We start from the raw sequence: 12,079 nt of genomic DNA, 5'->3' as shown, positions 1-12,079 counted from the left end.
GCGGTTGTACGCTCATCAAGTGCTGCAGTGTGAGTGAGAGAAAAAAAAGAGATGGTCGACATCGGCACCCGGCGCATTTGCGAGTATTTCGCAGAAAACGATGAGGTTTTTCTCAAAGCACCGCAATCGACAAAAGCTGCGGAGACAAAAGACCCACGTTGCTTTTAAAAGGCTGTTACGCTGCTAACCGCAAAGACCTTCCACGTGCAGGTCCCGGGCACTGACCTGCCGCTTCAAATTTCCTGCAGCGCATCCTGGCAAAGAACTGTAGCTTCGCGCCGAGAAATGTACCACGTGACTGCAAGAATAGGCAAGCAGCTTTGGCTAAACTGTCAAGTGGACAGCGCCGCACGATTCAAACGCGTGATAGCGAATCAGGGACGGCCACGTGAAGCGACAGAGGGGGCCGAGCGTTCGCACCGATGACATAATAGTCAAACGCTTCAACAGTAGCCCCGCCCCCACCTCGTCTCGCACCGTCGGCGAAACAAGTTACAGTCTAATGCATAGCGATCTCGATGGCGCTAGCGCGCCGCCCAAAAGCAAGCAAAAGGAACGAGCGCATATAACGTAGATGGCGCTGCACCGTCGCGGGCCTCCCGGCCATCACGAGGTCCGATTGCCGAAAGCCCTTGCGTGCCACTTCATTGGTTGGCGGCCGTCAAAGAGTACGTAAGCACAGGGACTAGATGCCAAAGGAAGAGCCGCCGCTAGCAGAGCGGCTCTTCGTCCCATCATCAGGGCGGCTTCCTGCGCAGGGCGTTGTGCAGAAAGGCCAGCTTTCGCTCGAGCGCCTGCTTTTCGCGTACCGCCTCGCGCAGCAGGTTGAGCAGGCGGCGCTCGGAGTCGCGCCAGCGCCGGACGAGTTGCTCGCGGGAGAGGCCCTGTAGGCAGACGTCGTCCAGCGGCCCGGACGCGGCCAGGGTGACTCGTCGGGGCTCCCAGGGCGGCCGCATTTGCGAGAGGTCGCCCAGGGACTTGGCTCGCCGCCGACGCACCGGCACGCGAGGTGCCACGAGCGTCTCGAGGCTGACGCTTAGGAGTGCGCCCGCGCCCCGAAGGCGCGGCGAGCTGGGACGGGAGGCAGGACTGCTGCTGCTCGTTGATGGGGAGCCTGCGAAAAGGTGGTACGCTAATATCGTAATGCCGGATTATGCTCAGCAGGTAACGATTCGGCAAGATCATGGCACGAACAATGTTTTCTGTATGTTCTGTACCATGTATTGGAACCTCTGTTCGTTGACGGCTTTATTTTATTGCGATAGGAACTTGTCCTTAGTGCTTAATATTTTGTGTGTATGTGTTATAGGGAGGACTGGCTCCGTGTCCTCGCTGAAGGCTCAGTGCTGATGGTCGGCCGGAGCCCTCAGAGGAAACACGGGGGCAATGGCAGCGAAAACATTTCAACCTTCACTTCCCGAAGGCCAGGCCACGACTGGCGTTCCTCGTTGCTGCCCGAGTCACGCGCCGCGGGATGTCCATGTTTGTCTTCTACGGCTCGGCCGCAGCCAGCGCCCCCTATACTGCCTCTGACTGACCTATGCTCCTTATACTGACCGGCGTTGTCAGTATAGCGAATATAGGGATTATATGAAGTAAAGCCGTGTCTTGTGGAAGCTGTTATATATCCAGTGGTCATAGCTGGTCTGACACTTGTGGAATCTGTTGTCATGTATTCAGCGGCCATAGCTGGTCGTAACACTAGCGAAGGCCGGCTTGCAGTAGTACACGGGAGCGTTCCGATGATAAACCTTGACATGTTCATATCGGATTGTATGCATCTGCTTCCATCACTGGAACAGATCAGTGTGGACACGTAGTTGCTCTCTTCGGCGAGTGCACTTACTGTCGTATTTTGGTTGTAATAACTTTCGAGATGCTGTGTGCTGTTCCTGCTAACATCTGAAGCTGTGGAACAAGGAATATCGGTGGGGCTGACGTTTCGACAAGTGGCTTGTGTTCATTCCTGCCCGAGTGGCTCATTCTACTTAACATTCAGCACAGCCAACACAACATCTCGGACTACGTCCAGAAGTGCCTCGGACAGTTCATCAGCGTAACCTTGAATTGAGGACTTGCTTACGTGGTGACAACTTCGAAAGTTTTTAACGTTTGCATTCATTCATTCATTCATTCATTCATTCATTCATTCATTCATTCATTCATTCATTCATTCATTCATTCATTCATTCATTCATTGTTTTCGTCCCGTGAACCGCTGTATAAATTGCCTTGCTGACAGAGTTGCCTAAAAGTGTCCGCATGCCTAAAAAAAAAAAGCCGGCAGATCCCACGCAATGTGGGAATCGATGTAATGCGAAGCAGCCAGCAAAGAGCTGCATATATAGTCTTGTTTGTCATTGAGGCAAACGAACTCATTCATGTAGTGATATCTAGTTCACTATATATCGCAAGTTTGTCATGAATGCATGCATGCACAATCTGGTATATGCCATGCTAATGAAACGTACATTCTGGTATATGTATACGATGCGTGATATTCGACACGCACTCCTGTCATGCCATACTGATTTTGGTATATATCCAGTTAACAAAACGGCCGCGAGCGCACCAGGAGCGTGGCGTCTAAATGATGCCCTACATTACATGCGCGTCATGATTGTCATATTAAATCCTGTTATTTATGTTCGTCAGACAGTCAAGTCACGCAATACCAATTTTGGTGTGTATGAAGCTACCGAAACGGCCGCCAACGCACCATGAGCGTGGCACGTAAGACATGCAGTACGTGACATGTGCGTCATGATTTTCATATTAACTACTGTTCTTTATGTTCGTCACACAGTCATGTCGCGCAATTGCAATTTTGGTGTATATCAATTTAGCGAAACGGCCGCCAGCGCACCATGAGCGTGGCATGTAGGTCATGTTATACATGACATGCGTGTCATGATTTTCATATTAACTCCAGTTATTTATGTTATGCACATAGTCACGTCGCATAATACCAATTTTGGTGCATATCAATCTAGCGAAACATACGCCAGCGCACCATGTCATCCTGTACATAATACGGGTGTCAGGAATTTCATATTAACTCCTGTTATTTATATTCGTCACACAGTCATGTTGCGCAATACCAATTTTGGTGTATATCAGTCTAGCGAAACGTTCACCAGCGCACCATGTCATGTTCTACATGACACGGGTGTCATGATTTTCATGTTAACTCCTGTTATTTATGTTCGTCACACAGTCATGTCACGCAATACCAATTTTGGTGTATTTCAAGCTAGCGAAACGGCCGCCAGCGCACCATGAGCGTGGCACGTAAGTCATGCTGTACATGACATGCGTGTCATGATTGTCATGTGAACTCATGTTATTTATGTTCGCCACACAGTCACGTCGCAAGATACCAATTTTGGTGTATATCAAGCTAGCGAAACGGCCGCCAGCGCACCATGAGCGTGGCATGTAAGTCACGTTATACATGACATGCGTGTCATGATTTTCATAATAACTCCTGGTATTTATGCTCGCCATACACTCTTGACAAGCCATACCAATTTTGGTATATATCAAATTAACGAAACGGCCGCAAGAGCACCAAGACTGTGACATGTAAATCATGCTTTACATGACATGCATGTCATGATTTTCATGTTACGACCAGTCATTTATGTTTGTCATACAGTCATGTTATGCCATACCAATTTTGGTATACACCTCATGAACGAAACGGCCAGGAGAGCACAAATTCGTAGGCAGATAGATAGATAGATAGATAGATAGATAGATAGATAGATAGATAGATAGATAGATAGATAGATAGATAGATAGATAGATAGATAGATAGATAGATAGATAGATAGATAGATAGATAGATAGATAGATAGATAGATAGATACGCTCAAAGTCGCAGAAGTTCGCTAAGAAATGCTTCGCATTTAAAATACGAATATGATCGATGGCTCAAAGTTCTAATGCTTTCAGTTCGTAATGTATGTTATGTCTGAAGACTGCTTTTCTTAAGAATACCTAGCTTCTCGGATGTTGTGCCGTTATTTTTGTGTAAGAGTCTATGATATAGTTGAAATTGTTGTTTAAAATATACTGTGGTTCAAAAAATTGAGTATTTAGTCCGCAGTCCTTTCTACGCTTCGCCACTACGCAGTGCCGCAAAGTTAAGCGCCAAGAAGTCACGCGTCTACTAGGAAAAAAAGAGTATGTGTTGCCCTTTTTAGTGAGCCCTCACTTTCCATGTGTATGGCTCAGTTTTTTGGGTCCCACGACCCTCTGACCACAGTATCAAGGTCTTCAAAGGGAGTTCACGTGTCTCTTTAATGAGATTGATATATGTGACAAGTCAGGAATCACAAAAAATTGTCAACGGACTCCTGTTTTTTTCTTAGACTCTAGAATCGGAACTTCATAAGACTAACGCCTCTGAACTCACCTCTGTGCTCCCGGACCAAAAGGGGCCCACTACTGGATGTAGCGCTGAGCGGGCCGTCGTCTTGGCGGCTCGTTGGCGACTCGGCCTCGTCGGCGTCTCGTTCCGATTGTTGCTGTTGAACACTGCGCGACCATTTGAGCAAGGTAAATGACAGACCATACATAGCAAAGTGTGGAAGATTACAGAAATCACCGTGCTCTGTTAAAGCGACTCTAAAGTGAAACACTAAGCCCGTTTGCACATACAAGGTATTATCTGAGTACTCTATGTTCATTAATTTCGCCATCATATTGACGCAAGATACATTCAAAGTACGCGCGTTAACAGTTTGCTACGCCCTCCTACGGCGTATTTGCGAAACAGAGGAAGCGAATCGCCGGTGGAGCACGCCACGATCACCGCTGAGAACTCAGGCACGTGCGAACTGCACGGGACAAGAGGAAAAGAAGAGGTACCGAACTCTGGTGACAAAGATACTGCGTTTTTGCAGTGTTAGACATGAACATTTTCTCTGACTTGTTTGTCTTAGGGCACAAGTTCGCCCAGTTTAAGCTACTCAAATAAAGTATCATTCTCAAGCTGTGCGTGACAATATGTTAGTTATTATAAAAGGAAATGAAGGCCAAAGTCCCATGTCTGGATTTTGCGCCGAAACTTCAGAGCGTGAAAGTTGGTGTGACGTCACGAATTTCAGTGTCTATTTGATAGACACAATATTAATGAGAACTAACAGACAATAACGCCAAGGAAAGCACAGGGGGTGTTATCTGTAGTATTTAGAATGTAAGTGTCTATTTGAGTATTTTGGCCACAATGGCTCAACAAAATTTCCCGAAACTTGCTATGCGGAGGTTTTGTGCCGCTTGGAACACAATGTGACCCATTCTTGAGAGGAAACGATTACGCATGCCCTAGCAGGCGCCGTTTCTTCGTATACCAAGAGTATTCTCTCGGCAAGAGTGGAGCTTCCGGTATTGCCAAATTGCAAGTGGCTAACACGAGAAAAGTAATTTTTCTATTTAGTGTGCCTTGAAGTGCGAGAAAAACGCGAAACATGTTTGTACGAGCTACATACGTGACATCTGTAGTAAGGGAGCAGATTAGCTTGATTGGCTTTGCATCGGGATGTGATTACATGGCACGAACGTGACTTGAACATGTACACGAAGAAAGACACGCGGAGAATCGCTCGCTTCTAACTACAGACTTTGCAGAGCGAATCATTGAGCGAGTTCGAGGTACATGTTAGATGTTAACAGCGCTTAGAAGAACAGACTTTGCAGAGCGAATCATTGAGCGAGTTCGAGGTACATGTTAGATGTTAACAGCGCTTAGAAGAACACAGGTTAAAACACAAGAGAGGACAACAGACGAACCACAGTTCTGTTGTCTTCGTTGGTCCTCTGTGGTTTGTGTTGTTCAACGCTGTTAACCTTTAACTAACCGTAGACTTTCATTTTGTGTCTCTCGTGGCACAAGTTTTTGTTAAGCAGGTGACGCTTCGTGCTATCAAACAACATGGTGATATTGAAAGTAGCACACAGCCCTATGTGACGTAACAGTAGTGCCTATACAAGAACTAATGAAACCGACAGACTATTTAAGCCAAGGAAAGTATAGGGGAAATTATTTGCGCTTTCTTAGCTGTATTGAAATGATTCTCACTTAAATTGAAGAAAATTAAAGTGGGCGAAAAATCACCCTTTCCGTTGGCGGGATCCGAACCCACAACCTTCGAATTATACGCGTCCGATGCTCTTCCATTTGGGCTACAACGGAGGGTGCTCCCCTGTCCACTTTTTTGTAGGTTATTTATGTGTGCTTAATACCTGGGAGTGTTAGTCAGCGCCACCCGTAGCCCAGGCGGCGAATGTGGAGCACTCTTTGTTTGCCAGAGAGCGTCACAGGGCACGTGACTTCACATGAGATGGTGGCTGACCAATAAACCCTCACATGCTACCTTAGGTATCAAGTCTGCCGGGAAGAAGCCCTCGCTATGGAGTACGAAACTGGGGGATTGTCCGAGGGACTTGTTTTTCTGTATTTAACACAACTAATGAAAGCGACAGACAGTTATGTCGAGGAAAGTACACGGGACATTATTTGTGATTTCTCAACTCCGTTGTAATGATTGTCACTTATATTGAAATAAATTAAAGTGGGTGAGAAGTCACCCTCTCTGTCGGTGGGATCCGAACCCACAATCTTCGAATTACGATCACAACCTTCCAATGCGAACAAGTCATTCTGGTCAATAAAGTTAGTTGCCTTTCTTCTCCCTAATCACTGCCGCTCGTCTGTGTCAGTTTCACCGTTATATAAACACAGCAATACGGGAAGAAATATCTTCTGACATAACAATAAAGAAAGGCGGGAAGTTAGGAGCAATAAACAATAAACGAAGACAATAAACGAAAACAATCTAAGTGTACATGGCCTGGCTCTCTGAAATAATAATTATTTCATCTATTTAATTAGATAACGACAAATAACGCCCTTGATTTATTTCGTATAAACGAACATCTATCGGTTCCATATTTTCTTCTCATCAAAGCTGTCGCCTCTTAAAACTTTTTTCCTCGAAAACTTTAATTTCATATTACCTCACGAGACCGTACTGCCGTACATTTGGAGTAAATAGAAAACGGTCTAATCATGTTAGCAATAAATGTGTCACAAGAACCGTGTTTATTTGAAAACAGGATCTCTCTGTGCCGTGTATTACGCATACGCAGACAGTGTACTTTTTACAGCTACCACATAATATTGAGGCCCCGGTTGTGAAGTGACGCAGTGTAATGAAACTCAAGCTTTTCGGCTTATTTTCCTTCAGATTTTTTTCCCACATTTCAGCAGTTGCAGAAAAAAAGACTAGCATTCAGAGGAACTACTCACGCCCGACGCACTTCCTGGATCATCTCAAAGAACTGGGACTTGCTCTTCCTACGGCGAGCCTCCTCCTTGATTTTCTGAAATGAAATCATTTTATGAGTCATTAAATCATGCCTCTACTTTTGATGTCCACGCGTCATCGCTGTCCAGACTTGTTCCTTTCTTTATTCTCTACGAAAGTAAACTAAGGTAATAAAAGCGTGGTGTACGAATGGCCACGAGAGTTTCCTACAAGTGTCCAGATGAAAAGTTGTGGCTGTTTTTGAGCATGAGAAAGACCAGAGAGTGGCAGCGGTATCGGAACGGTACCTTTGTCACGTAAACAGGAAATGGGACACAGTAAGAATTATTGCTGTGACTAGTCATCTGTCTAAGGCAGATGTTCCGGAGCAGAAGACAGAAGCTTGCAGAGATGAGAACTCGTTGAACTGTGAATGACGCTTAGAGCCAACGCTTCGGCAAGCGAACCTGCATTCATCAAGGCAGCGTCTAGTGATGAAGACCAGTCAGTAATTACTGCACTGATGAAGACCAGTACACTTGTAGAAATGGCTGCAACGACTCTCCCTACTCAACGATTTTCGATCAGTTTCCTGTCTGTAGCAGCAGGTGAGTCTTTTTCGCACTACCCCGTAAGCGCGTTATTTTCTACCAGCATTACTAAGGTAATAATGTATTTCATCAAAACATATACCGCTAATCCCGGGCTGCAAAGTCATATGGGACGTAAGCAGCGACTGTTTATCGCTGCAGTTCAACAAGAGTTGAGACCGCGCTCATTAGAGGTCGGTTTCAATCGCACATTTGCACTTCGTTTTTCATGCTGAACTCTGCATGAGTAAGAACGCTACGAGATGCGTTCCATGATGAACAGGATGTTTTACGAGTGCTTACCTTCAACACGGCTTCATGCTTCAGGAACGCTATGCACGTGTCTTAAACCGGGCTACGTTCGCAGTTCTGAGTCATCCACTTCCAGTTACCGTTATGCTGCCTTGTTGTCCTTTAATAATTGATATCACCGTGCGCGCTTATTTCTTTATTTCTATGTGACCGGGATTCACGTGCTAGAACTCGTGTTACCAATGGGCGCAGGCCACGCCAGAATGTGTAAGAACCTTCGCGATTTTGAAGTTTTGCGATTTTTTCGAAACTTCTTATCAGATTGCGCAGAAGACGTGGACAGTTAATTTACGAACTTCCACGAGCACCGGTCATAACGCTTCAGTGAACGATGCCACGTGTATAAATACCCGCAGGTCAATCGTTATCCACCAACGACGATTGTGCTCGCCGCTTTGTGCAGCGAGTGCTTCTTTTGCGATGCACAAGTTCAGCCAATAAATAACTTAACATTTACTGTTTGGACTGCCTGATTCTTCACCCTGACAACAACGGCGGCCCGACATCTCTATAGACAGTGGCCCAACGTCTCCATCTATGAAGGTTTATAGGAAACTGAATGCTCAGTTAACAAGTTTGCGGGCGTGCCAAAAGTACGATACGAATGCGAGGCATGCTGTAAAGTGCGGGCTCCTGATTATGTTCAACAGTTTGGGGTTCCTTAATGTGCAACCACGTCTAAGTACGTGTTCTTGTGAATGTGTAGGATCGAGGCAACACAGGACAAACGCGCCAAAAGTGAAGAAACGTACTCGCTTAACGCTCTTCTGGAACAGACTGGCGATTTGGCCTTCTCGAAGGTTGCTCACAATCTCCTTGGCCGAGTGATGTGGGGATACCAGCTCCACCGTGTTGATGAAGCGGTAAAGTTTCTGAAAAAAAAAAAAAACACCGGTAAAGCGTCAACCACGAAGATACACGCGTAGAACGCTGTCATGCGCGCAGTTGTCTTCTCTGTGCCGGATCGATAACACTGCCGACTTGAAGTAGGTGTGTCAAACCACGAACTACTGCGAAAAGGTGGCGCGTTCATATACGAAGTTCACTGTGGGTACCTACCGAGAACAAGTAACTATTGCTGTTTTTAGAGCGCTCTTACACTTTAGATTTGATGTTCTGTAGAAATACTCGGATTAGCTGTAGAAATACTCGGAGTGTTTCTTTTTACTGCATAACTTTAAACCTTCCTCCTCATCTAGCCAAGTGTCGAGCCCTTAGTTCCATTTCCTCCCCATTTTGCCTCCACTGTTAAACATGAATAGGAGGACCTAGAAAATGCGATAACATAAACGTCAGGATTGCTGCTTCTTGGGCTCGTTGGAATAGCCCAGTGTAATTTTCGGACGAGCTTGAAAAACAGGGACACAGCGAGGCACACATAAACCACAAACGAGTTGCTAGAGCGCTTTCGTTTGTGAGTTATGCGTGCCTCACCGTGTGCTTGTTTTTCTAGCGCGTCCAAAAATTACGCTAGAATAGAAACGATGTCCGCAAAGCAGAAGTCCTCACTTGTCTTAAGAAAACGAGTGCTGTGAGAAGTTCCGGACTCAATGCCCAACTGCCGTGTCCTTCTATCGGGAGGCCAAATAGGTGGGAAGGTCAGAATGACAGTGCTATATGGACGTCAGTACAGACCTGGCTGAAAAACATGAGGTTCGGGCTCTTCCAGAAGCAGTTTCGCGAGCGGGCCCTGAGGCCCGGCAGAGCGTAGCGGAAGACGAGGTGCTCGATGATGAGAACGAGCGAGCCGGCCAGCAGACCGACCAGCAGCATCAGAAACAAGCCGGCCACCGCGCGCACGCCCAGCGGAAGCGGCTTGTCCAGCCGCTGCAGCAGGCCATCCTGCGATGACACACCGCGGAGCAAACGAAATTCCATTCAATGCTCTCATAATGCTTTTGCATGTGAAGGAGCGGCTTTAGACGCACGACAATCCGAGAAACGCAGAAGCAGTCATCTCGCGTCACGTTACGCTTTCGACCGCGCGATGGTCAAAAAGCACCAGAAAAGAATCAACAGTGCTGGCCATGCCTAAGACATTATTAATCAAACATTTTCTATATAGAAAGAAACTTGTCAGTACAAAGACGATATTACTTTCGACACGCGCGCGCCGCCATCTTATGCTGTTAAACGAATGCTTTCTTATTAAGTCAAAAGCGTTAGATGTCTCATTAAACGCGTAAATTGACAGTCGGCGTCGGTGCTGTCAGGGTCCGGCGGCGTCGGCGTCAACACGACTGATGCAAAAAAGACAACACACGATGACGTCACCATGAAGTCACATAACGTGACGTCACGTGATAACGTCGCCACATGAAATCGTCGCTTGGTCAAAGGTGGGCCAATCAAGGAGGCAGTGCAAAACCAGGTGAGGCGCACAAAGCTTGCAAAGCCCCCGATCCTGGAGGCAGTGCAAAGCCACGTTATATGCAGAAAGCCTTCCGTAGGGGGGCTGGAAAGGATCAATACATCGTCTGGGAAGAAAATGAAGATGGCGTTCGCCTTCGAGTCATCTTAGGAGAATGCATAAGAGACAATGTGAGTTTTTTTTTTTTTTTTTTGGTACGTCGTGGCCGTAAATTGACAACTCGATGAAACGTCGAATGCACCAACCTAGCCGTTTACATGCGCATGAGTCTACTACCATAGCAGTGTCCGTTTATTTGTTATAGACACAAAAACGGGAAAATTAACAGCCCAATACGGTGGCATCGAAACCCGTCCGAAAAAAAGAGCCTATAGCGGCAATCAAACTTACATATATAGTTACGATGGCATGAACCTTGCTTATTTCTGTTATATGAAGTTCCGACTCTTTGTAAGTCTCCAGGTTTCTGCTCCGTAGGTACTATCCGTACTATCCGTACGATTACAGTACTGAACTTGTTTGACCGTGAAGCTGTGATCATTGCATTGAACTTGTGAAAGACAAAACGTCACTGACACTTTGTATACAAAGCTCATGCCAGCATTGCACTGCATGAATGAAGGCGTCAGTCATGTTTAATCCCGAAGGCAGTAAACATAATCGTACCTAAAATATTTTGCGTTGAAATATGTGATCTTTTCTGGGAATCGTGAAGTACGCGTTTCTCACACGGCGTTTTGAATGACAGACCGCGAACGGAAAAAAAGAAATGCTGAGTTTGGAGGAACAAGAGCTGTTCACGAACTTTATACATGGCTTTAAAGGCGTAAATGGTCGTTCAGAAGTTCGAGAGGTTTAGCTTTACGTTTTGATATTGAATAGCATTAGTATTTTTCGTACAGAATTTCCAGAGCCGGCATCATTCTTGTTTTGGAGAAAAAAGGTCACTGCAGAAGTGCAGAATCACAATACGTAAACGTGTTTAAAAGAGCTTGTTAAATCCTTAACAGCACACGTATACATCCAAACACCTAGTGACAGAGGACGTCTATTCGATTTGGGCGTTTGAGGATAGCCCCTTGAGGCGAAAATTACGATGCACTGTCTGCAAACGCGTCAAATTCGCATGACATTATTCTAAGGCACTCAGTATTACACTCCAAGAAAGAAAATTAAGGAATCTGTTGTTTTGTGTGAGTTTCCGTAATTCATGTTGATTAGCGTGTAATTGAATATCTACTTATTCTGAAATAAGTCAGCTTCAATTATGGCATAAAACGCATCGATTGTTGGGCCCAAAGAGCATGCAGAGCTTTTTTTTTGCATTTTTTTCGAGCAAAGAAAAGAGATACTCTTGACGTTGGTCCTGGAACGGACGCGTCAATCGTCGAAAATGGTAGTGTCTCCAGCAAAGCGATCCGCTGCAGCAATACGCAGCAGAATGAAGTTAAATGACCGCCAGTTGTCCACTCAGGAAGCCTGCACGAATGTGC

The 12,079-nt window shown here is 45.9% G+C and overlaps 1 protein-coding gene across 1 annotated transcript in view; it reads right to left on the bottom strand.

The window, feature by feature from the left end:
• Positions 1 to 541: 541 nt before the first annotated feature.
• Positions 542 to 12,079, bottom strand: part of LOC119405592 (glutamate receptor ionotropic, NMDA 3A) — a 29,906-nt gene continuing 18,368 nt past the window's right edge. Inside the window, exons 8-12 of the mRNA XM_049419458.1 lie at positions 9,851 to 10,057; positions 8,968 to 9,087; positions 7,316 to 7,389; positions 4,421 to 4,542; positions 542 to 1,114 (exon numbers count right to left, since the gene is read on the bottom strand). Of these exons, the coding sequence (XP_049275415.1) occupies positions 738 to 1,114; positions 4,421 to 4,542; positions 7,316 to 7,389; positions 8,968 to 9,087; positions 9,851 to 10,057 (900 nt within the window). The 3' untranslated portion in view covers positions 542 to 737. The remainder of the gene's footprint in view (positions 1,115 to 4,420; positions 4,543 to 7,315; positions 7,390 to 8,967; positions 9,088 to 9,850; positions 10,058 to 12,079) is intronic.

Source organism: Rhipicephalus sanguineus, chromosome 9 (assembly GCF_013339695.2).
Source record: "Rhipicephalus sanguineus isolate Rsan-2018 chromosome 9, BIME_Rsan_1.4, whole genome shotgun sequence".
Taxonomy (NCBI): Eukaryota; Metazoa; Arthropoda; class Arachnida; order Ixodida; family Ixodidae; genus Rhipicephalus; species Rhipicephalus sanguineus.
This window is presented reverse-complemented; position numbering and strand designations above follow the sequence as displayed.